The sequence below is a fragment of the Phaethon lepturus genome, unplaced genomic scaffold, assembly GCF_000687285.1.
Source record: "Phaethon lepturus isolate BGI_N335 unplaced genomic scaffold, ASM68728v1 scaffold2142, whole genome shotgun sequence".
NCBI classification, from domain to species: Eukaryota; Metazoa; Chordata; class Aves; order Phaethontiformes; family Phaethontidae; genus Phaethon; species Phaethon lepturus.
The window spans coordinates 10,762-35,956 of record NW_010523866.1 but is presented as its reverse complement, the minus strand read 5'-3'; the positions used below and the strand labels follow the sequence as shown (position 1 = coordinate 35,956).

The window sequence follows — 25,195 nt, the reverse complement described above, 5'->3', positions numbered from 1 at the left end:
GGAAAGAGAAGTACAAAGAACAAAGATTTTTTTAAAAAATATTTTTCTACAATTTGTCTGTAAGGAAGAGAGAGCCTCTTCCTACAATTCTGTACTTACAAAATGGCAGTAAGTCCGACTACCTGGTATCACATGGCATAGCTGTACATACCTTACTCCAACCCCAACAAAGGGAAATGGAGAAAGGAATAATGAATCCTAAGAACTGACAGAATTTCAGTAATTTCATTCAGAGCATCCAGGCAAAATGCAGCACCCCAAATACCTCTGAAATTTCTTCCAGGATAAACAGAAAAAGGTTTTATATTGTTCTCAAATTTATTTTAGTAATTTCTGATTACAGGCTACCTTTTACTGAACTCAGCAACTCTAAACCAGTAACTTTTACTTAAGAAACACTGTGGGCTATGTTTGTGTCCCATTATTAATTTCTCTGTAACAGTAAGCTGAATGTCCGTTTGAAATCTCCCCTCTGTGTCTTGCATAAACTCCTGTTTGCACTTACCCTCAAAAAGTTCCCCTTCTAAGACAAGAAGGACATATTCCTGAATAATTCAGAAGCAGGGAGTGTAAGAAGTGCTTGGATTAATCTGGGGAGTGTTTTGTGTGTTGACAATTTCACCTATAACTAACAGTCTCTTTCACCCACTCTGCTTAAAAGGTCTTGGCTCTTTTTTATCCTATGCATTGACATTGGGCTGGCAGGGAAAAGACTAGACTGCAGCTGAGAACTATGACCACAGGGCAGCACAGGCCAGAACTAAGACAAACAAAATGGAGAAGCTCTGACATTCACAAAAAGCAGCAACAGAACAGTGGAACAGGATGCTTTTTTCAGTACGAAACAGTAAAGTGAAACTTTTCTCCCTGATACAACAGATAAACTGTCAAGTGAGAGGGGTCCATGTTAATATTTCAAGGTTGGGTCTTATGAAGACAATGAAAGGTAGGGAAGTTCTCTAGAGCATTCTGTGAGGTCTGGGTGGGATGAAAGTTTTTTGTTTTGATGAACTAAGAGTAGCAGACTGAGATGAAACTTGAATTGCCATGGAGATATCTTTACTCTCCTTAAATTTTGCCACAGAACACTAAGTTGTAGTTCACAGCTATGTCTTCATTAGCACACGGGACAGTGCAATAGAAGGTCTGCATAGAAAACCAGTTGGTGGTGAGGGTCTAACATCCATGCTATTTCTGTTTCTGGCGTTCTACTAGCGACCATTTCTAGTCTGGTCCTGTGGGTTGAATGTTTCTTAGTAGTTGAGATTTAAAAATTGTGCATCTTCTGTTTCAGTTTGATCCTAATAATATTTGGTTTGCGTGCTCTGAGATAGCTCCATCATGCAAGCTTAAGTACAGTAAAGTCAGACAAGTGTGAGACTTAAGACCAGGAATGTGTCTTTGAAACACTAATGCAATTCTGACCTACAAGGACTGGATCTGCATCAGCCCTTTGATGCAAAACGGTATTTTCAAATGTTACACCATTGGGAAACCTTCTCCATTGTAGCAGAATGTAATTTTTTTAATAATTCTGTAAACAGAGGTGATCAAATTATTCTGGAATGGGAACAAATAAATGAAACATCTAGTGAAAAGTGCACTTTCTGTGTGTTTTCAACTTGCTGCAGAGTAGCCATGCAAAGAATCACCATGAGCAGTAAGACAAGCCTTTTAAATACCCAAAAAGGTATAGTTTTTCTTTGAGTGGTACATTAGCATTGTATTTAATTCATTTTTTTTCTTAAGATCAGTTTGGAGTGAGGAACAATAGAAGTCAGAGACTAAGTCTTTCTTCTGAAATGTAAATACAAAATGTTTGAAGGAGAGGATAATTTTAGCATGTAGTCTGAAATAAGCATCTGTCATCTCAGGACATTGGTATCAGAAGAGAACTGCAAATCCAATTTCAGTTCTCATTTGTGTCTTTTGCCTTGTGTCAGTTCATAGGTCAGATCTAAGATCATTCAGTTTTGACTTAAAAAATCTGACAATCACCCATCTAGATTTTTTTTTCCTTTGTAGGTAATTTTGCCTGTTTAGTAAACCATCGTTTTATCTTTTTTTCCTCTTATTTTTAAGAATTTGTTTTCTTCTGTTTCTTTTATTTGCTCTTAGTCCACGTACATGTTTTCTTTTTCACTGCTTTCTTGTTCCTACTTTTTATCTTCTGGTTTATTGACTCTTGCAGCTTTTAATGAAAAACTTAAGAATTTCTTCATTGCTGCTTGGTTAAAAAAAATAATCAATATGGCTGGCTTAACTTTTCTTAATACTGTTTTCTTCTTACAATGCAGAAAAACATACTGTAAGTCAGAAACTTTTAAATTATTATGCTCTTTATACTTATTTTCTGTGATGCAGAGTGCTAAGTATGTGGAATTACACTTGAAAACTTCCCGTGTGGAGCGAGTTACTGAGTACAATGCTTGCACGTTAGCTTTTCAAACAGACTTGAATTTTCTCTGATTATCATATGAATATCAAATGGATTTTTTTCTATCAACTGAATTGTTATTCTTGGTGTTCACTTCCATAGTTCAATAAAATCACACTTTCCTAGTATTTAAGAAAAAAAAGTGGTTTTACATTTTTGGTGTCTTTTTGCTGGTATATATTTTATACACTGAGTTTGCGTAACTATGAGTATCCTCGGGGTTCAGAGGAGGAGCTGGTAGTACCGATCTGTAAAACAGTTGTTTTATTAACATCCTCACAGGGAAAAAACAGACAGAATAGCTGAACATGTAAATGAGCAACTTGTGATGCTTTATCTTGTCAAATAACCATTGACGCGGTATAGCTGAGCAAACTGTTTCAGTGTGTGCATATACAGTAGGTATTTCTCTCCAAATTAATATTTGCATTTGAAATATGTGTGTAGTGCAAATACATGAGAAGTATATAACAATTAATAATATTTTGTGTTTGATGTTTATATATTATGTGTTCTGCATTTTAATTCGTAATGTTATCTGCTGCTTTAGTCATCTTGAATTAGTGTTCCAAATGTATTGATTCAAAGGCATTTATTACTTAGTCATTGAGGTTTGATAGACATCTGTAGACTTGAAACAGGTTGAGTTTGGTCAGTAGTTAGCTGGCATTTTTTGAAGTTGCCCTTTTGTTCTTCAAAATTTCAGACCATTTTAAAACTCCTGTGTCACCTTCATGAATGTTTCGGAGTTGTAGTGATGAGAAAAACTTACAGAATATGACACTGATTTAATAGTGCTTTCCAACTTAGAAGTGCTCTGTGCATACCTTTAAAATAAAGGTGGACTTCTAATCTGATTTGGTTAAACCAACATGAAGTGTTGTGTGAACATTCTTATTTATCTTAAGGGCAGCTTGTTCTACTTCAACATAAACAGACGAGGAATTAGATGAAGTCAAAGCCAAGTAAGGCCTTGTCCTTGGTGAGGAAAAAAAATATTTTCAACCTTTGTTAGTTAATACATGACAAATAAGTCAAAGTCAACTCCCTGTATTGACAAAACACTTAGTCATATATGTGCGTCTGGTAGAGGGCAAAACTTTGGTTCCCTCAGAGTCCCGTCTTCGCTATGCAAGCAAGTAGGTAGAAACTACAGTCCATACTAAAACCAGCTGTACTGGTTGTAAAGTAATAAAGTAACACCAAGTACTATAGTGCCAAATGTGGAACATGCAAGAAACCTCGTAAGCATGCCCATCTGGCAGCACTCGTACCGTCTTAGTATAATGAGCTTAAAGTTTTCCCTCTGAAGTGGCACATGTTCAAGTGTATACATAAGGACTTTTATTTGAGGACCTTTTAGAGTCTCTCTTGATTTTATGTAACAACAAATTATTACCTCTATAATAATATTGAGGGGAAAAAAAAAGAAAGTGGCATGTTCTTCAAGGTGTTCTTCAATCTTCCTGGATTTCTTTCCATGACAACTTTCTTCTTCAGCCAAAAGGAGTCCTTTGACTTTGATTGGTTTCATAGACAAAAAAATGCTTCTTAAACTTTTTGAAAGCTCTTTCTCAATTCCTTGCATTTTTTGTTCTTCTGTTTGTGAATCATAACTAACTTACTGTAATGTAGTTAGAATAAGGAAGAAAAGTCAGTTTTTTACTGTCATCTTTGACTGCTTGGCAGTTCAAATGTAGCGTTTCTTTAGAAATTGCTGGGAAGTTTCGTGTTCATAGCCATCAAAAATAAAAACTTTTTTGCACTTTCAATTTCTGCAGATGTGCTACCCATGTTTTACCACAGTTAAAATGATGACTTGGGTAATTTTTCTTTTCAGTTTTTTGTTCATTTTAATGATAAATGTCACAGTTACTGAGTAAATGTGAAAATACTCTACCGTATCATGAGGTTCATGGTGTTTTGGAGCAGCTCAGTGTTGCAGCAGTGGTTCTTTGATCTTAGAGAGTGGAATGAGAGCTGTAGAGCAGTGTTTATGCAGAACAAAATTAGCTGTATTCCCAAAATGCACTTTAAGATAGCTTATTTTTCTGGTCATGTTATCAAAAATCAAGACCCTGTAGCATCATAAATTTAGGACCATCCTGTCTGCTTGTGCAAATAGGATGTAGCTCCTGCAAAACTGTTGGTGTCCTCTGGGAGTCATGTCCTGCTGCCCTCCTCGTAGAGGAGCAGGGGCTAGGTGAGGATGAGCTGTTCTCAGAAGCCATTTGCCCTTAGACTTATGTTTTGGATCCTAGCTGAGGGTCAATGTCATTTTATAGCTGTGTTTAACTCCCTGTTATCCTGCTCCCCTTTTCCTCCCCATGTGCTGCTTTGAAGGCAGCCACTGGGGTCAGCAGCAGCCTGGCTTCTGCAGGAGCTGAGCTGTTGCTCAGAAAGGGAGCCTGAGAAACAGTGCAGAAGCAGGAGCGAGGCAGACCTGTCAATGGCTTTTTTTCCCCCCGCAAGTGTTAATTGTGGTCACAAAAGTTAAGTGTTTCTGTAAAATTAACATCTTGGTATTACGTATTTATTTTCCACCATGTAGCTTCGATGTCAAGTTTATTCAGCAGACAAGTCAAAACAAGAATATTTTTTCTAACTGCTGTTACAGCAAGACTCAGCCTGGGATCTCAGAAAAATCACAGTGTTCATTCTGGTTAGCAGCTAATAGGAAACAATAAAGATTTAGAGTTCAGAATTTAATTGGCACTGATCTGGATGCAAGAAGAACAACTGCACACAGTTTACTCTTGTGAAGCTTTACTGATTCTTTTTTAAAAGGAAAGCTCTGATGAAAGTAAAGAGGTGTTTAATTTGCAAGTATTTCTACACAGTTTTTATTCTGAATGTGCTTTTCTATCCTTCTCTATCCCTGTGTAGTAAACATAGACTTAAGATCTTCTGATTCAGAGATCTTCTGATTTCCAGATACTGGAAAAAAAAAGTCTAATGTTGTCATTTCTACTGTTTAGCTTGTTCATTTGAATGATATTGGGGCTTTCTTACGTGTTAAATTTACTTTTTTCCCAAGGTTAATGTCTGATGTGCATTTGTAAGTATTGTTAAGATAATGTTACACTAGCATATCCCCAGAATCTCCATCCCAGGTTCTAATCTTTTAGTGATCTAGTTACAAGGGTCAGATCTGGAATATCGCTCTTGAAGAGATGGTGATAGGAACAGAAGCTTTCTGTTTTTCTGGCATTACCTGTATACTAAACTCTAGAAACAGAATCTTTGTTACTAAGGCAAATGATCTTTTGAATTTCAGTGAGTAACTGAGGATATTTCTTCAAGTGTAGATTGATCCCATGCTTTCAGAGCCTGCAACAAGGTAAAAGATATGCAGCAGAATGAACTGCACATACCTTTGAACGGCTTCCTGCTCCCACAGCTTCCTTGCAAACCATGATAAAGATCGAGTCCTCAGGTTATCATCACTGGCACAGCCACCACAGATGGACCTATATTCAATAGCTGGTATCTCAATCTCTACTTTCAAAACAATTTTGATGATTTTTGGAAAGGAGTGACTTATTTCCCCTTGAATCTGATCTGTCTGTATTCTCCATAGCTTTGGAGAGAGACTACACACATTTCTTCTGGTCTGGAATTACAATTTAAAATGCCTGTCTTTGTTGACACCATTACCAGCAGCTCTTAGCTTTTTGTTGGCTTTCTGCCATCCTTGCAACCTTTTTTCCTGCTGCTTTTCAGGAATTTGTTTTCACAAGACATCTGCAGGCAAGCCTTTTCTGGGTCTTCTAATCCATCGGGCTTTAATAATGGCCTCTTATTTCAAGGGAAGAGGATTTTACAGAAACTATTCCAAATATCTACAATGAATACAAGATGAGAATACTTACCTTTAAAATAGGGGGTTTGAATGCCTTTATTTTCACATTCATGTGGAGAGTTTTGATGTTACTGAGCAGGTTTCTCTACTCGAGGAGGTCAGTTAATCTGTGTTTCCTAACCTGCCAGATTCCTGTCTGTACACTGCAGCTCATTTCTTGCCCAAGAACTACCTTTGACAGTGAGTGCGTCATGACTGCTATTCATGCTCATCTCACTTAGAGACACAAAGCTACAAAATAAATTAACCAAATTTGTTGTCAGCAGTCATGCCATCCATGTGACAGGATACATGGCTTTCTTGATGATTGGCAGGTAAGTGACAGCTCGTTCGCTCAGGGAAGATCACAAGCTCCTTATAGAATGTTTTTCAGCGGCTGAACCAATATTACGGTGATGGTCACTCATTGACAAGGACATTCAGGGACTTGAGTCATCTCTTAGAAAGCATTTGGTCTTTCAGAAAGGCCCGTTCCCTTCTGGTTCATCTGTTTGAGTGCCCAAAGATGATATGCTGAGATGATTTGGAATGTTTCTGACAGCCAGGAGGATATCCTGGATATCTTGGAGGATATCCTCAAATCTTTCCAGGTTGTGGTTACTCAAGGCTGATCTTTTAATTCCAGAAGCAACAAAAAAAGTGCTATTCCAGACCTTACATCTCTGTAGCATGCTTGTTATATACATTCTTGATCCGTTGGACATGCCTTTAGTTCATTTTCTTCTAAGTGTTCTCACAAAGAGGTGATTATGATTTCACTATCCTGTTTGAAACAATTTTAAATCCAGGGCATGTTCTCTCTGCAGGTGAATTACCATCAGCATATCCCAGTCCTTCCTTCAAGTTTTTGGCTTGTTCCTGCTGTCTTCCCTATCTCAAATCCATGGACACCATGGATGTATGGGGATGCTTTCAGGGTGTGCTGGTTTCAGCTGAGATAGAGTTAATTTTCTTCATAGTAGCTAGTATGGGGCTATCTTTTGGGTTTGTGCTGAAAACAGTGTTGATGATTCATGGATGTCTTCATTATTGCTGAGCAGTGCTTACACAGAGTCAAGGCCTTTTCTGCTTCTCACCCCACCCCACCAGCAAGTAGGCTGGGATTGCATGAGAAGTAGGGAGGGGATACAGTGGGACAGCTGACCAAAGGGATATTCCAGTCGGTATGATGTCATGCTCAGCAGATAAAGTGGGTGGAAGAAGAATGAAGGGGGGGACATTCAGAGTTATGGTGTTTATCTTCCTAAGTCACTGTTAGTGAGATGAAGCCCTGCCTTCCTGGAGACGGCTGAACACCTGCCTGCAGATGGGAAGTAGGGGACGAATTCCTTGTTTTGCTTTTCTTGCGTATGCAGCTTTTGCTTTACTTATTAAACTATCTTTATCCCAATCCATGAGTTTTCTCACTTTTATTCTTCCAATTCTCCATCCCACCAAGGGGGGAGTGAGTGAGCGGCTGTGTGGGGCTTAGTTGCCGGCTGGGATTGAACCACGACACAGGGTTAGACAGTGCTTACTTGTCTCAGTAGCGGATAGTTGTCCTAATAGGTAGAAGTAGTCCAGAGACTCACCGAGGTATAGCTGAATGACCTGGTTTTTGGTAGAAGTCTAGATCCTTGTCTCTCATGGAAGCTTATTCCCAAAGGATATAGGATTATTTCCTGGATCGTGAGAGTACAGAGCTCTCAGATACCTCTTAGCTACCCAGTAGGTCTTTGTCATCTCGGCCCATGACCCATTAGTAGAAGCAAGGAAGGTTACTGCTGGAAGCAGAACTTCTCTGTTGCTGTTAAATAGCTATCCTTTCTAGTCAGAGGTTTCCTTTGCCATTGTTGCAGTGAGATTAAAAAATATTTTTAAGTATGTGAAAAATAAAGACTCAGTGTAACTTTCCTGTTGTAATAACACAAAAATAAAAAAGACTGCATAAGAGCAATTAATTACTCTTTTCTTTCAAGCACTTAAAAGAAAAACGGAGCTGAAAATATTTCTTTGGGAGATACTGAAATACATCATTAGATCTTTCGTTTTATTGGCTGTTGAGGTGATAATTCTGTAATAGGAATGAAAGTGAGGGTAGATTTTGCTTTTGATTTATAGAAATGTGTTAATTTGAGCTGAATAGATGTTTTCTGATCTTAATATTTGTTATGTGTGAGTATTGTTTTGTAATAAGTTGTTTCTAGTTTTATTTTAGAGAAAAAGCAATTCTGATGGGGACTCTGCTAATTCTGTGCAGCATTGGAGAGGTATTTCTGAGGAAATGAGTAGTTGAGTTTTTAATAACCTGCAATTTAAGTAATTTTTTTCATTAAATGGAGTAGTGTTCTCTGCTTATTTAATAGTTACAGAGTTGCATGTCAAGCGAAGACTGAAAAATGCAGAGGAAATAGTATGTATGGTTAAATAATTAAGTTAACCTTTATTTAAATCATTCTGTTTCAGTGAGATTACAAGTTTGTACAGTAGAATAGTGAAAATGGCCAGAACAGCTTCAAATTAGCTCTTTTTCATAAGTGGTCATTACATTTTCTGTTGTTCTGCAGCATATAAATGGTAAGCTTTGTAAAGACTGGAATCTACAGATGAGGTAACTCCCCGTAGTTTCTTGGTCAAACACTAGTGAAATTGCACTTAGTTGTATATTAAATACTGACTCCTACCTTCATGAAACAGCTTTGTGGTTTCTGTGTTACTCAAGCTAGACAATTCTCTAAGGTGGCCACCATTGAAGATACAGTGAAGAAAATCTTGTTGCACTGAGAGAGACTCAGTGGTGCGCTCCTTTTAGTAGTACAAGATAATGTAGTTTTATCACAAGATAATGTGATTTCAGTGTTGTGTTCTACTTAGGTTTTTAATTTAACCAGTCCGATTCTGGAAGCCAGTACAGAAGAGCACCTGAACTGCAGAACTGGGGCCTTGGCATGTATATTTTTGTAAATACAAAGCTATCCAATTTCCTGAAAACTCTGATTCTGCCTTACAAGTTAGTATAAGTGATCTTAGCATTTTTTAGGTTTTGACCCATTTGTTTCTGTCTCGCCCGGGTCCTGAGAGTTTCCTAGGTTATCTTCGCAATCAAAACATTCTTTCTAGTGGCGGTTTCATTTGAATAATCTGGAAATTAGTAGGGAGTGAGAATAAACGGGCACATCCCCCATCATGAAAGCCTTTGTGTTAAGTTCTGAACTTTTCTCTTTTCATAAGGTTTCCCCCATATGAAAAATACTCTTTTCTAAACAGCTTCTGTGGCTTTTTCTGTGGTCAGCTTTTCTGTCACAAATGCAGTTCAAGCATGTGAAGCAGCTTTTGGCAGGAGTGTGCCAGTATGCCTTTGACAAAAAGGTTAGGTTCAACAAAACAGAACTCCTTTTCTTCGTAAAAGGGTTGCTGCTTATAAAGAAAATTTCCTCATTGGAGAGGCTTGCAGCTCATTTTTATCTCCAAATTGTTCGAGGTACCATAGAGTTCACATTTATTTGTTTTTTGCATTTTCTGGTAACACTTTTCCTTCATCTTCCTGTGTCTGCACCTGTGTAGAACTTGGACTTCAGATTTTCCAGTATTGCTCTCAGCTTACTGTGTTTATTTTAATTATCCCTAACTTCTAATAGAGAACAGGAGTTGGAAATAACCCTTTATAGCCTGCATGTAGAAAAAATGTGATTTTTGACAGCTTGAACCTTACTAGTTTGCTTTCCCCTTCATCTTTTTATATTCTCCAAATACATGTGACTCATGTATACCTGCCATGAGTTCAAGTACTGACTTGTTTGGGGAAAGACTTAAAGAAATTAAAGAAGTAAGAGCCAAAGAGAAGGCGGCCTGGGGTTTTTGGTCAGGTTGCAGCTCTTCTTTTCAACACTATTCTATTTTTTTAGGAAATGTATTTAAACATATATCTGTATGCTAAAAATAACATTATCCATGAAACCAAAAGGAAATTGTGTGGCTTCTTTCAGTAAAGATTAAAAAAAAAAAATCTATATTCAGATTCCACCTTTGCCAGATTCATTTATTAACTCAACAGAATTTCATCTCTGCTTTACTCACAGTCTTACTATCTTTAACTTTTTAAAATCCTGATGAAGATCAATTTTCACCTTACCTTGGAAGAGGAAGACAGGAGTATAGTTGACAAATATGTACAGATGTTAACGATAATGATTCTTGTCCCTTATTCAGAAGACTCTTAATGTGTTTTCACCTGTATTGCCACTGCTGCTACAGTGCAATCTGTGTCAATAACAAGAAATGAGAGAGGCAGAGGTCTTCATATTTTTTAATATATTTTTAGTTCCTGCATTAAAAAACAAAAGCAAATCTAGTATTTGATTTTTTTAAATCATCTTCTTGTTATCTTGATTTTTTTGTTTGTTTATTAGAAAACTATTTCATATTGACTTCGAATGCAACTGAAGATCTAGTTCTTATAAGATAACAATAAACTTCTGAAAGCTTTAAATTTGTTTCCAATGAAATTGTGTTTGGGACATAAGTACAAGGAAGCAGCGCTTTAAAGCGGTCTGCTTTATATTTTTTATTCTATATCATATAGAGGGAAATATATAAGGTTTTTTACATGTTAAATGTGTACTAAGTGAAAGATTTTTCTCTATTTTATTAAGTAAATGAGGGTGGTTTTTTTGGTGGAAGATTCCATAGTTAAAGATGTAAACCAGCAATTTCTTGCTTCTATAGCACAACATAGTTCAGAGCTGAGATTAGAGAAACCCTGTAGAGTGGCTAATACTCGAGGGCATCCCCAACTAGAAAAGTATGTGAATTTAGGCATGGGAGGAAGGAAGGATCTGCTTTAAATTTAGTGTAGGGTCACTGAGTCTTAATGATAGATTAAACAAGGGAGGTGGAATAATGAATAGGGGTATGCAATGTGTAGCACTAATACCAGAAGTCCATGGTTTTCACTGGTTATTTAATGTCTTTTCCCATATGTTTCTGAATAGAACAGGTTATGGCAGGGATGAGCTAAGGAATAGCTTTGTTAGTGAGTTGTTAAATAGATTGAATTATCTTTTTTAAAATGTACATGTGTATAGGAGAGCTGCTTGTTAGTAGTATAATTGGGTACCTTATATACATATAACTTAAATGTAGCAATATTAGTAACTATATTTGTAATTGATATGTATGTGTTGACATTCTTAAAATACACTGTGCGATTGTCTACATAATTTTCTTACCCAGTATGAAACTAACAGTCATTCCTCGGTTAACGCAGAAATGAATTTCTGATTCTTTCTGAATACTGTTGATGTGAGGAAAAACCCCCAAAGAAGTGGTGATTTGGTAGACATGAGAATGAAATGGAGGAGGATGTTTTTGTTAGGACATTGACTAACAGCTCAGTAAACCTTGTCTTATAATTTATTTTAATGTGAATTTAAAATAACATTAGTAGAATAGCTATTAAAACTCAACCATGTAATGTAATTTATTAAATTCATACTTAAAGTGACTGAGAAAGATACCACAGTTTACTTTAGTGTTGAGTTCATACCGAGTTCCCACATGTAAGAGTCCGCCAACTACCTGGTACCAACAACCTAGGTGAACCAAGCAAGTCAGCTGTTGAGTTATTGATGGGTTTCTGAGTTAATCCATTTTCTCTTTTGTGTGGTGAAGATACCAGCAAGGCTTTAGAGAAAATGCACTTTGCAAGTCATTTTTCCTTTGGCTTACAACTGTGATTGCAAGCTACACTGGAAGGTACAGCGCAAGTCACACTAACAGCTTTGTCCTGTTGTTGCAACAGTACATACAGCATTTGTGAAATTAGTATTTTCAGATCTGTGGCTCATCATCTTTTTTAGATATATCTTGTTGGCTGGCACTGAGAATAAAAGGGCTGCAGAGAGAGACTACCCATCTCTCTTCTCTAAGCAGCAGGCTTGCTGTGATCTTTAATGTTTCCTGTTTCTCCCCTCCACTTTTACATTTAAAGTTAGACGAGTATTAGAGGGTTTCTCTACATGACAGTACTGCACAACCCTCTGCACAGTCGTGGTACTTTGCTTCACAAGGTTCATAGATTGAACTGCTTTTTCATATAATGTCTAAATTTGCAAATATTTTCTAATATTGAACATTTAAAAAATTTTGAATAGATTTTATATTGTCTCTAGTAGCAATAAAATGTGTTGTCTCATAAAAGAGTATTTTATCAATTGTCTAGAAGTGAGACAAGTAAAAAACACATGGCAAAATACTGATTTGGTGATGTTCCATTTCTTAAACTAAAATTGGTAGACTTATCACTTAAAATAAGGATTGTCTCTGAAGCATGTGTGGTGTATGCATCTTCTGAGACTTTGAAACAATCGTTTTTTATTCTGAAACGTGTGGGGTAGGAATGGAGGAAGATACTGTCCATCAATGAAATGTGTTAAGGAGCATGTCTTTGTACTGTAATCTGAGATTTGTGAGTGGCAGTAGGATTTAGTCTCTCATTGGACCAAAGTGGAAAGAAATTTGGAAGAGGGAAAGGTGTTTTTTTTAGTATGACTACAAATGTTGCACTTTAATTAAATGCAGTAAGAATGGGAAATATAACTTCTATTCATCTCCTTATTAGTTCTTAAAATTACTGTCTATCTTACCATTTATTGATATGACTGATTACTTTTGAGACCCATGAAAATGCACAAGTAGGGAAGCCATGAAAGACCAATGTATGTATTTATCATGCTTAGGCTCTTGCAAACTAGTTTCTTTTGAATGAAAGATGAGGGTGTTTGTCTTCAAATAAGTTTGTCTAAGTTTTTCTTTTGTTCAGAACATGACAGCTGTGAAAATGTAACAGATCTACTTTCCACTGCAAGAATCACAATGACGATCTCTTTGAGTGATAATTCAAACTCTAAAATTAATCTTTAAGGCCCTTATGAGTGGGGACCTGACTATATCCAAAATATTTGCTATGCTATAACTCATTAAGACAACTAATTCCTTAAAAAGGAAACAACACAGCCAATACAAGATACAGGAAAGTAGAATACAGACTTTTTGCTGAAGAGTTCACACACTAATTCCTGACAAAGGAATTGGAACAGATTGAAAGACAGGAGCTGCAAAATTAAACTTGTTTGCACGGTAGTCTGAGTATATGCCCATGTGATATGGACAGGCTGGCATCAAGCCTGTGTAAGTGGTGTGCAGATTTTTTCTTACTTCCTAACCCTTGTTCATGTTTTACCGTTACTCAGTAGTGGCAGTAGCTTCTGGCCCTGGCTCTGGTAGGTCTGAGAGAAGCTGGGATACGCAGAAAGTGTATTTAGTAGTTTAAATCATGTTTTCATACCAATTTTAAATAGCTTGGTTCAAAATTACTGCTCTGGGTCAAGTGCTTAACTTCATGGTCAGTAAGTGTCAAGGTATATTTTTCTCCAAGTTACTGATTTAATCATTGAGATAATTTATTAGGATTATCTAGTAAGTCTGCTAAGTATGCAATCCATATGAAATTACTTGTCCCTTGACTCCCCATGATCTCTTTCATAAGGTTAGCCCAGATACACACTGTTACCCTGGTACAGTCTTCTGTTGCATTTAGTAGACTAGCTGTTTCAAGTAGTTGTTTTCATATGCCTTTTTTTAGCTCCAGAGATCATTGAACAGGTCAGCATAATTACTCTTTTCTAATCTGCAGTGTTCTTCCAATCTTTCCTGGCTTCTTCCTAGAGATATTCTAATTCAGCCTGCATATTCTTTATTATACCTGTCTATCTTAGCTCTGTTACAGCCTTGTATACTGCTGCAGCAGAGTCCAAAATAACCTTCTGGATTTCACGTAGCTTTCCTATCGTGCTTTCTGAAGCACTCTGAAATCTGCTGGAAGGTGGTAACTAAAAGTGACATTTTCTAGTGCTAAAACTAAGGTCTAATTTTTCCTGCCAGGTGCAGGATCTTGCATGAGTATGGACCACCAGAGTTTGTCCCACTGTTTTTAAAGGGGCCTTAAAATATTAATTTTTAATGGAAATAAAATACCTGATGTTTGTCAATTTATCAACATTTTCAGACATAAAAGCATCTGGAATTGGGATGTTAGCATTAACAATCTGTTTTGGTAATTTTTCTGGGTTTTACAGCAAATTAATATCCTTCCTTGGGGGAGCAACATTAGAAACTGTATTTACCCTTTATTTTGCAATTGGGTGCTTTGTCAAAAGAGTAGATGCCTTTTGATAGTGATCTGGTAACAGATGACTTAGTAGCAGTTGCCTGTTGTCTTTCATAATGTGCATAAAGGTCAGTTAAAAGTTTTCACTGAGCAGTGCTTCTTCAGTTAGCTTACTAATAAGTATATTTTCTCAAATGACTATTAGTACTGAATAGAAAAACAAACTAGGACTTCAAAATGTATCTTTTCTTTGTCAGTGTCCTATATGTAGAACAAACAAACAAAAAACTTCATATATTATCGTCAGTTTTATTTTGTCAGAAGTCTTTAAGGCATTTTCAAATAAATTTGTAAAATTGTTTTGGCAGTAAGTCTTTGTTGTTTGATCTCTCTTAACCCTAATCACATCTTCCTTTCAATCTCTAATGTCACAGCTAGCTCAGACTCTAATTCGTTCATACCCGATTTCAACCTCATGCTTGTGTGCTGCTAAAATGATTTTTTATCTGTTTTTTTAAAATACTCATGTGTCTTGCTTCAATTTCTTAAGAATGTGTTTTACCTTCTCCTCCTATAGGAATTTGTTTCTTCTTTTAACCTTCTATTAAAAAATTCAAAGGGTCATGTGGTTTTAAGTTCAGAGGGGATTATCACAATTAGGTCTCCTAGGCACTAGAAGTAATGAATAATAATAATAATGATGTCGGCTGAACCTTTGCGCAGTGCAGGCCATATAGCAGCAGTCAGTAACTTCTGCATCAAGTTCAGAACACTGTAACTTGCATTTAGCAATAACGCTCTTCTAGAAGGATAGCTAATTTTACGTATTTGAAGATGGAGATCAGCAAAGAGGTTTCTTTATTCCACAGAATTAAAATGTGCATGTACGCTGGCAGAAAACAGGCATTGAGAAGTAAAACATTTTAAAGACACTGAAACAGTTGTATATAGAATTTTAATATAGCGAATATACTTAACATTTGCCATTTGCTGCAGCCCAGGAAAAGGCCAGATCCAAAGCAGTGGCAAGAAGTAGTACCTGGTAGCTTGAAGAGAGCTCAGATTAATTCTCAAATGTCAAACCTTGTCCGGGCAGGAGGCTGAGGTGGGGAAAATATCCTGCTAAATCTTCGAGGGAACATCTCCTATGCTTGGAACATCCATCTTTTCAGATTGTATTGTAGGTATAGATATATATTGTGTGAGGCAATCAGAAGTTTACATGTCAGAAGATTCAGTAAAGTTTAGTTGAAGCCTTGCTTTTATTTTCTCTTTCAAAATTAGCAGGTTTTAACCACAAAAATATACTAGCATTACCCAACGGACCATTTTATTGTAGGTTGTGGTGTTAAGATACTAACTTGGCACAGACCCATTAAAAAAAGGTCGTGACAAAACGACATCCAAGAACAGTTGGTTTAAAAGAGGTTTAAAATACGAATTCCAAAGAATGAAGTAGAGGGTAATAGAGTATTAATAATAGTGAAATCTATAAAAGTAATTTATTCACAACATTATTTCCATTGCTGAAAGTGCTGAATGCCACTTTACAGGCATTTACAAAATGTAATGAATTTTAGATGTCACTACATTTAATGAATTTTTAAATGATTTGGTGATTCCTAAACTACATGGGCTTCTGATAACATCTGCTAGTTAAGCAAAATTTCTAAATTATTTGAATTAGTGTTACAGCTTAGAAATATAGTAGTTCAATGAGGCTATAAAGTGAGTAGGTAATGTCTCTGAAGATAATGTCTCTTTAGGTAGATGATGTCTCTGTAGGTAATGTCTCTTTAAAGAATGTGTCTTTCTTTAAACTGTAGAATAAATAGAACACAGGCAACTAGCGTAGGAAAAAAACAATTTATTCTTTGAATTTAGGACTTTTTGAAGTTGCCAATAGTATTTTCACAGAAGTGAAACTGAAGAATTTGCATCAATAAAATGGAATTAACATTTTTGGTTTGGACTTTGCTTGATGACTAACTGTGATCTGTGATGGATGTAAAACTGGGGGAATGAGGCTATAAGTGCTTAGCTGGGGAGTAAAGAATCCATATGCCTTTCCAAAAGTGGTACTGGGGAGTCTGTCCTCATATCTAGTATCTTATTTTCCTAAATGAGATATTTTTTGCTAAAATATTGTGGTGAGTCATCTTTCTGTTAAGTTTATTGTGTTTTTACAGATTCTTTCTCCTGAAAATTTTCCTCCCTCCCCCATTTTAAAATATATAATAGCAAAATAATGCATTAATTTTTGCATTTACTACTTCAGCCACTTAACCTTTCTTCATAGTGATCTATTTCTTCTTGTCTCATGACTCAAATTGGAAATAGTGTGGACTGTTTATTTTAAAGTATTAGTTTAATCCCTGAATATATGAAGTTCTTACTCTGCCTTCCCAATGACAAAAGGAAAAATTAATGTACTTCAATCTATCTATCTTTTCTACAATATCTATCTTTTCTAGATATTGAATTTAAACAATTGGAAACATCAAGAAATGCATATGCTGGACTTGGCTTAGCGTTTCATGTGACTCAGTCGTCTCTGAACGTCTCTGAATCTTATCAGAGAAATGTCACAAAAATCATTTTGCTTTCCAGACCTAAGTTAATTTGAGACGTTATATAATGACTTCAACAAGCTTTCTAATGAAAGCGTTGATATTTACTGAGTACTACAGTACAATACAGTCCATTTTTAACAGTAGTTTAAACTGGGTTTGTTTTGGTTCAAACACTGTTCCGTACAGTCTAAAATGAAAGTTGGATGCATTAGTGGCTTTTCTGTGCATAAAATGTGTTTAATTACAGGAAAGTGATACTTGAAAACATAGCAGAAAATTTTCTTTTCTTTTTTTTTTTATTGTAACTTGCTGATGAATTCTGCTTTGTATGTGGCTGACGTACAGTGGACATTCAGGTTCCCTTAGGGTCCTTTAGGAAGGTTTGAAATTGCATATTGTTTTTAATTTGAAAATGAAACAATCTTAATTAGAGGGAGGAGAACAGTACTTTCACTAGGAATACAAGTTTTGGTGCTTTCATTTGTTTCAGTTCTACTTGTCATGATAGTATAAGTAAGTAGTGTGTTCCAGGCATTGAATTAAAAACAATTATGTTAGAATTTAAGCTGCATTTTTCTCCTGCATTACACAAGAAAAAAGGTTTCAAAACTTCAGCCTACTAATGGGGAGAACTTAATAAATGGAGGCCAAAATACTTTCAGAGGTATTAAAAGCAAAATTAATAATTTAAAGGAGGAACTGGGAAATAGAAAAAAAATTAATTAGAGGATGTATTGTAGTAAAGCACACACTTGAATTCTTGTGTGTTTCAGAAAAGCTCTGAATCACAACTGATTTTTGGCTGGCAAGCTTGGACGGGAGAGGAGTTCTCTTGCTTTCAGTATAGATTTTGGATTAAGTATTTCGGTTGGAAGTATATTTTTTTCCTTTAGATTACAACAGAGTGAATTGAGTATATGTGCAAATGTAAATAGTTATTTTAGCATAGTGAGTCTACCATGGAGAGTTTGTGGTATGAGATTCTTGCAAAGCAGACACCGTTACAAAAAACCCAGACTGATTCTGACATCTTAATTCACTAATTGAAAGAATTCTGTAATTTAAAGTTCAGTCAGCTGCTAGAGAGAGAGGCCAGTTATCATTTCTTTAGAATTGTTTCTAAAGTAACGCCTACACAAAATGGTAAACAAAACTGTGAGTGGAGCAGACTTATATCATTCCCCTCAAACAAATCTTGCCTAAAGTTACCCGAGAGATCTGCTTTGGGTGCTAATGTTAGTTGTGGTTCATATATTCATATTGCAAGTAACGTACTGTATCCCGCTTGTGGGTAGCTGGCTAAAAGTTACTGCACATATCACTTTTTGAAGTTAAGAAATTCAATTTCTCATTGACCACTGATAGCCTTTTCATGATAAGATGTGAGATACTTTTTCCCTGCAATGGGAAAATTTTAAATATGGATCACTTATTTTTGTTTTTCATTTTCTCTCCTAACTTATTCCACTTCTGCCCTGCTTCTTTACTACTACTGTGGACCAAATCTATGCAATAAGTTGTGGCAGTTGTGGTTTTTTCTCTCTAGTTTTACACCTGTAAATAGTTCTAATAGTTCTTGGTAGTCCATAGTTAACTGAAATTACCCTTTTATCTGACCCATGCTCTTTGTTCATAACTATTGATAACTTTCAAATTGCCACTTTTTCTCTTTTGACGCTTCTCTGTGCTTAGAAACTTGGTAGATTCTGTCCCAGCGTCCAGCGCCTTACTGCCAGGTTCCCGAAGCTCTTTGCTGTCTCTGTCGGTGGAATTTTGTCTGATGGAGGTGTTAAAGGCTTTATTCTACAATCTTGAAGCTATCACTTTAGCTGGTTCTGCCTCCTTTCTTTCCATCTTTTTGCACCAAAATGCTTTTGCTTACTTTGCATTTGTTTCTGTCATTGCCCCATCCATATCACTGCTGTCCCCTGAAACTTTGGCTTACTTATTTTGGCTTCTCCTCTGTTACAATGTCAAAGTCAAGATTCTCACTTTACTATCAGTGCCCCATGCAACCTTGCTCTGTCTGCATCTGATCTCATTTCCCTGCGTCCCCCAACTCACATTCCACATTCCTCACAGTCCTCTGACTTTATTGCTCCCTTTGTCTGCCTTTCATGCACTCATTTTTGCACTGTCTTTCATGCTGCCTATGTGCCTGGAACAGTCTTTAGCATCTCAGCCAATTTACAGCTTTGCATAAATTATATTTAATAATAAGACTAACAAAAGTTCATTATCTACATTATTTCAATTAACTTTGTACCTGCATAAGTGGAAAATAGCCCGAGGGAAACTACTGTTAAACTTCGTTGTGATTCAAAGATACAGATTCAGGCATGACAGTTATTTGATGATTCAACATAATATTTAATTTTTTTAACAATTTGGTAGTTGTTAGATTTTTTTTTTTTAAGTAGATTTCAGATTTTTTCTAATTCACAAATAAGAAAATAGCTACTTATTCCTGGCAAGCGAAACCCCCAGAGGGTCGTCATCAGCACGTTACCTGGTACAGACTTCTTGCCTTGTGATACGTTTTACTTCATTTTATGCTTACTAATATGGATGTGGAAGGGCTTTGAATGTTGGATTAACTTCATACCTACAAACAAAGTGTATCTTTTGTGTTTAACTTTCGTATTAAAGCATACTCCTCTGCTTAAAAAAACAGTGGAAGATAAGAAAGTAAGACTGCGAAGCTTTCTCAACGTGTTGGCTACTTTGATGTGTTTTTGGTTTTTTAATGTTAAAAGTTGTTTAACATTGTAACTCCCTTCTAACACCAGTGAAAATGAGCTGAAGGTAAAACTTCATGTGCTTTTCCAGCATCAGTGTATAGCTGCAAGGCAGGGCATTCTGCAGGAATTATACTTAATTTTCCAAGTAAAATCGATTCTGAAATATCGGCGGGATTTTTTTTGTTGTTGTTTAAATGGTGGTATTGATACTGTTCACAGCTGAGTTGTGCAACCAAATAGATGAGATGTGCCTTTAATTTGTTTTTAAATGATCGTATATTCTGAAGATTATAATCTGAAGGGCGGCTGCCATAGTAATGTGCCAGTCACCATGGCATCTGAACGTTCCGAAAAGAAATTCGGGGCTGCACGAAGACAATGCCACCAATTAGTATTTCGAACTGATCAAAGGTGGAGAACCAAAAAGTTTGCCCATACACGTAGCTCAGTGGATGGCACTAGAAGTTAGTTTGGGTTACACAAGGCTGTACAGATTTCAGTCCTCCTATCAGTATCGTGTGAATTTAGAAGTAAAAGCTTTAACATAGACTTCATCCGCTTACTGTGCTAACTTTTTTCAGTTGCACGAGTATGGCTGTAGGTTTTTATTTCACTGGCCTAGTAAGGAAGCAGTTTATAGTTCTGTTTTTTACGTGTCTCCAGAACTTTTCCTCCTTACAGAATTTTTAACTTTAAACTGAATTGAAGTCAGTTAATAAAAAGGGGTTTTCTGTTCTCGACTGGTAAATGTTCTTTGTCTCTAAAACTTTTGCAGTCTGCTCTCTTAATACTATTCTAATTATCAAAGAAACCTAAAATTAAATAGTTATTTAAAAGCAAGCTTATTTTATCTTTAAAAATTGATTGTGGCTTGTTGTTTGAAAGAGGACTACTTTGGCATGAATTCCAAATCCAGTTATGATCTTAACTCAAGCAGTTTGTTTAATCAAACATTACTCTAATAAGTCTTACATGGTCCCCTACCCGACCAGGTCTGTCTGTAACAACTAGTTTATTCTGCGACGAGTTGCTCAACAGATGTCATTCTGGTAGAATAATGCAGCAGAATACTTGTGCGTTGGCTAAAATTACTTCAACTTTGATCACTTTTGTCCAGCACATCAGTCTGGCATTGTGCTTTATACCAACATAACACTTTACCCCGAGCATGCCTTTCAAGCTTAGAATAGCAGAGGAATGTTATTGAATTCAGTGCAGTTACAGATGAGTTAATGAAAGAAGGGAAATACTGTTTTTTTCATAATGCCTTTCTGTTGTACTTTGGAATTAAAAGGGAATTTGAGGAATGTGACTTCTGAGTTATTTATTTTTACTTCTGAAGGCTTTTTGAAAACAATATTATGTAGTGGTATTGATCCCACGTTTCTGTAAATAAGTTTCCCTTTTTATTTGAAAATAGCTCATTTTAGAATTTTATATTGTGAAAATAACATTAATAGACTTTTTTTGATATGTAATTGGAGTTACCTGGTTATCTCACAGGGACAGTTTATCCTGGTATTTAATGCAAGAAAACTAAAATTGGAAGAACCGTATTCTTGTGATCACAGATCAGTATTGTTACATTTTGGTGGGCTGCTGTGGGGTCAGTATGGAGTAATGGCATCTCTTTACCTTGATAGTACTGCAAAATGAATACTGCACAGCAGGCTACTTTCTTGTTAAGAAGCACTGAAGAAAGGCTGTTTGTTTTGAACAGTAGGAATGAGATCATATACCAAGTTGTATAGAGGTCGATCTTCCATAATTTCATTTTTCACAGGTGCATGTGTGTATACATATGCGCATGTATATATATAAACACCATATATATATTTGAAATTAATTTAAATATGTTTTTAATAATTACAGTATATGTGTGTTTTTTAAAGCATGACGACATGCTTAATTATGAGGAAGAACTCCACTTTAATGGCTAATAAATGCTTCAGAATTCTGTGTCTTTAAACAAAACAGTGTTCTCATTTTAGCTTTTTAATTAAAATGTAGTTGTAAATTTTTTAAATGAAACGTAGTTACCAGATCAGTCTCCCTGCAAAAACTCCTGAACAAAACCAGTATTAACATAAAGGTTATTGGGTGTACATGTAATTTACCAGTTTTACAAAAAAAGGAGAGATATCCTAATGATTCTAAAACATACAATGAATGTAAAGCTGAGCTGGAAATCCAACCCAAATATATGTTATGAAATGTCAAAATAAGGAACCCACATGGTCTGACTTTCATGCTTCAGTGAGATGTAGAATCAGAGTTGGAAGTAATGTATGTTGCTGTTGGATAATAAATTGAAGCCATTGTTTTCCACTTATCTGTGCAGAATATGTATAAAGCTTTAACTGATAGTATTGAAATTATTATCTGCATAGCCTAGTTAACTCTAGTAATTCATATTCCCATGCCGATATATTCAATCTGTCCAGCAATGTGAAATTAATTTAGTAAGAGGCACTTCATTAGTATGAAATAATGATACTACTACTACTACCACTACTACTACAAGTAATGAGAATGAGCAACAATAATTGAATGGAGGATTGGAGACTGGAAATATAGTAATAGCACTGTACTTTCTTTGCTCTCTATATGCCCTGAATTTTCTCAGTAGTATTTATTTGTTGGCAAACTCATGCAGCAGGGCCATGAAGAGTCTTTTGAAGAATGTTGCCCAAACCAACATTTGTGAGCAAGCGTATGTGTGGAAATCCCTGTCTCCTCCCTCAGCCCCTTAGGATATTTACAATTATTAGAACACTTCTTTTACCACTTAATGTCTGCACAGGTATCCTTCATCCATGTATTAATGTGTTTGAACTGCACTGAATGGGCAAAATTGGAAAGAAAGGGTCCATGCAGCATTCCTCTCTAAAGATGATCCAGAGGAAAAGAGTTTTGGTGCTATTTCATTATGCAAACACATTTTTAGATTAATATCTACTGCCAGATGCTGCATATACATTCTGTACTAAAAATAAATGACAAATTTTGAGAGAACATATGTACATTCCATATGTTTATATTACCGTACTACCTTACCATGTATTAGAAACTCAGATGTGCTTCTGTGACGAAGCTATGGCAAGTACTGATTAATAGGTAGGGTAAAATTCTATAAAATGTCTGCATAGTGGGTCGTTTGTTTTATTGCATTATCTTCCTAAGAATGGTAGTTTAGAATTACCTTTCATTCATTTCTTGACTAGGAAAACTTTAAATACGTGGATTATGTTAGTATTCCTCATTTTGACAAATTTCAGCTTACTTTCTGATTTTTTTTTTTTTAATTATTTCTCTGTTCAGAGAAAGTTGTTAACTTAAGGTAAGTGTGCTACACTACAAGGTGTTAGCTCAAAGATCTTTTCTGCTGACAACTATATATGATTTTTTTCAGTTCACAGAATTATTAGTAATACTCGTAGTAGAAGTTAGAATACAATTAATTGTTGGTTCTTTCCAGCTGACAAGTGAACAAATGAAAAGCTAAAGAAGGCATCAGAGGACAGGTTTTGGAGTAGTCTTCGCATTTGCTTTAAGTAAAATCTTACCCATCTGCCTTAGTATCTTCTGGTTTGATGTGTCAAACACCTGGTTATTGTGTCTGTTAACGTTAAACTGTACAGCCCTCTTAGAGCTGGGAACAGGATGCAGAACTTCTGATTTCCTCAGATATTCTATCTAGTGCATGGTCATGTAGAACATTAGTAAAATGTATCAAACCTTACTTTTATCTATTTGAGAGTGTTTTTCTGTATATAATATAAGTTGTTGACATCTGTACTTGGAAACTAAAATAGACCTGTGAAGATAGAGGAGGACCTTGTATTCCCAGCAGTTTTATGGAAGACAAACCAAAACCCAACATTGCTTGCTGTAAGCTTTTTGTTGTTCACAGTGCTGGTCCAGCTGGGCAGCATTTACATCTGCTCATTCCTTGTGCAGCCTTTACATTCAGGTATAAGATACCATTCAGAATTTGAGATATCACTCTCTATCCCAAGTAGAAAACTACATCTTTTTGTGGTTTAAGTAACTACTTGCCACAAAACCTGTGATAAAACATGTCAGTTTTTTTATCTGTGCTAATGTTTTTGTGGAATTTGTTTGCTGTATTTTGCAGCATTCTTTCTGTATTTGAAATTTTCAACCCTTTCTTCTTTTCCCTCTCTCTTCCTCCTGACAACCATCATGTGAGATGATTAATGGTAGCAACTTGTATCTTAATAGCATGAGAAAAGAGTTAATGTAAAAATTAGTTTGCTTGCATTTTGTTAATAAATGTTTGAAATGTGTTGTCTTCATTGGAAATGTGCTTATTAATTCTTATTTTCATGTTTAATATACTCACTTTTAATTTTGGATCCCATTTCAGAAGCTTACACGAAACTAGTTGTATTCTTATTACATTAGATGTAGCATGAACCTAAAATTTTAATATTAACTAAAATATATGAACTAATTTTTATTAATACCCTCTGCATCCCCTTGTTTTGTCCATTACTTTGTGATACTGTTTACTATGAAAATTTGTATTATGAATTATTTTACACATTTATGATACTTCAGTAATAATGACTCATTACAAATTATATGTTATGGACTTTTTTTTCTTTAACATAGTTTGTTCAATTGCTTTTGGTAGCACTGAAAATTGGCAGTACTGTATGTAAGCCTGTGGAACAGATCTGGATCTTTGAGTGTTAGAGGAACCTGTTTTACAGTAACTGGAAAAAATTAAAATAAAAAGCTGGGGATTATGATGAAAATAATGCCATTTGCCTCTATGCTTTTGTTAGTATACATTCTTGTTTTTTTTAAAATTTACTTTATTTTTTTACCAGGTAAAGCGGAATGTCTATGACCTAACTAGTATCCCTGTCCGTCACCAGTTATGGGAAGGCTGGCCTCCTTCTGCTACAGATGACTCGGTAAGCAGCTTTGGTTCTCATTTCATTGCTTCCTGCTAATAGATGATTTTACTTGAATTTTTGATCAGAGTCACCCGATAGGTTACTGCATAGGGGACAATAAAAGCTATCATAACATAATAATTCATAACATATAATCATAACACATAATTCAGAGCTTTATCTTGAAAGATACTAATACTAAAGTATCGGCTTAGTGATGCACATTTCCATGGAAATTATTCATGTGTCAAAAATTCAGTGCATGTTTTAGACGAGGACGAGCAAAGCTGCGCAACATTTTGGAAGTTGAGGAGGTCTATTGCAGTGATTGAACTTCAGGAAAAAGTCCTGGTTTTTACAAGTATTCTGAGTGCATATCTAGGTATTTTGCTTGGCTGTGTCCATCAGATCATTGGTATGCTTAAGCCTGTGTCTGCCTTTAAGCAGGAGGTGTTGCTGTTGAGCTCAGTGGAGAGCTTCACTTGCTTTTCAGGTTATCTACCTTGGC

At 35.8% G+C, this 25,195-nt stretch overlaps 1 protein-coding gene across 1 annotated transcript in view; it reads left to right on the top strand.

Annotated features, from left to right (window-relative positions):
- Nucleotides 1-24,705, top strand: part of LOC104617021 (FAS-associated factor 1-like) — a gene marked incomplete at its 3' end in the record, with an annotated part of 88,699 nt that extends 63,994 nt beyond the window's left edge. The window contains exon 8 of the mRNA XM_010282231.1: nucleotides 24,619-24,705. Coding sequence (XP_010280533.1) covers nucleotides 24,619-24,705 — 87 coding nt within the window. The remainder of the gene's footprint in view (nucleotides 1-24,618) is intronic.
- Between the last annotated feature and the right edge of the window lie 490 nt (nucleotides 24,706-25,195).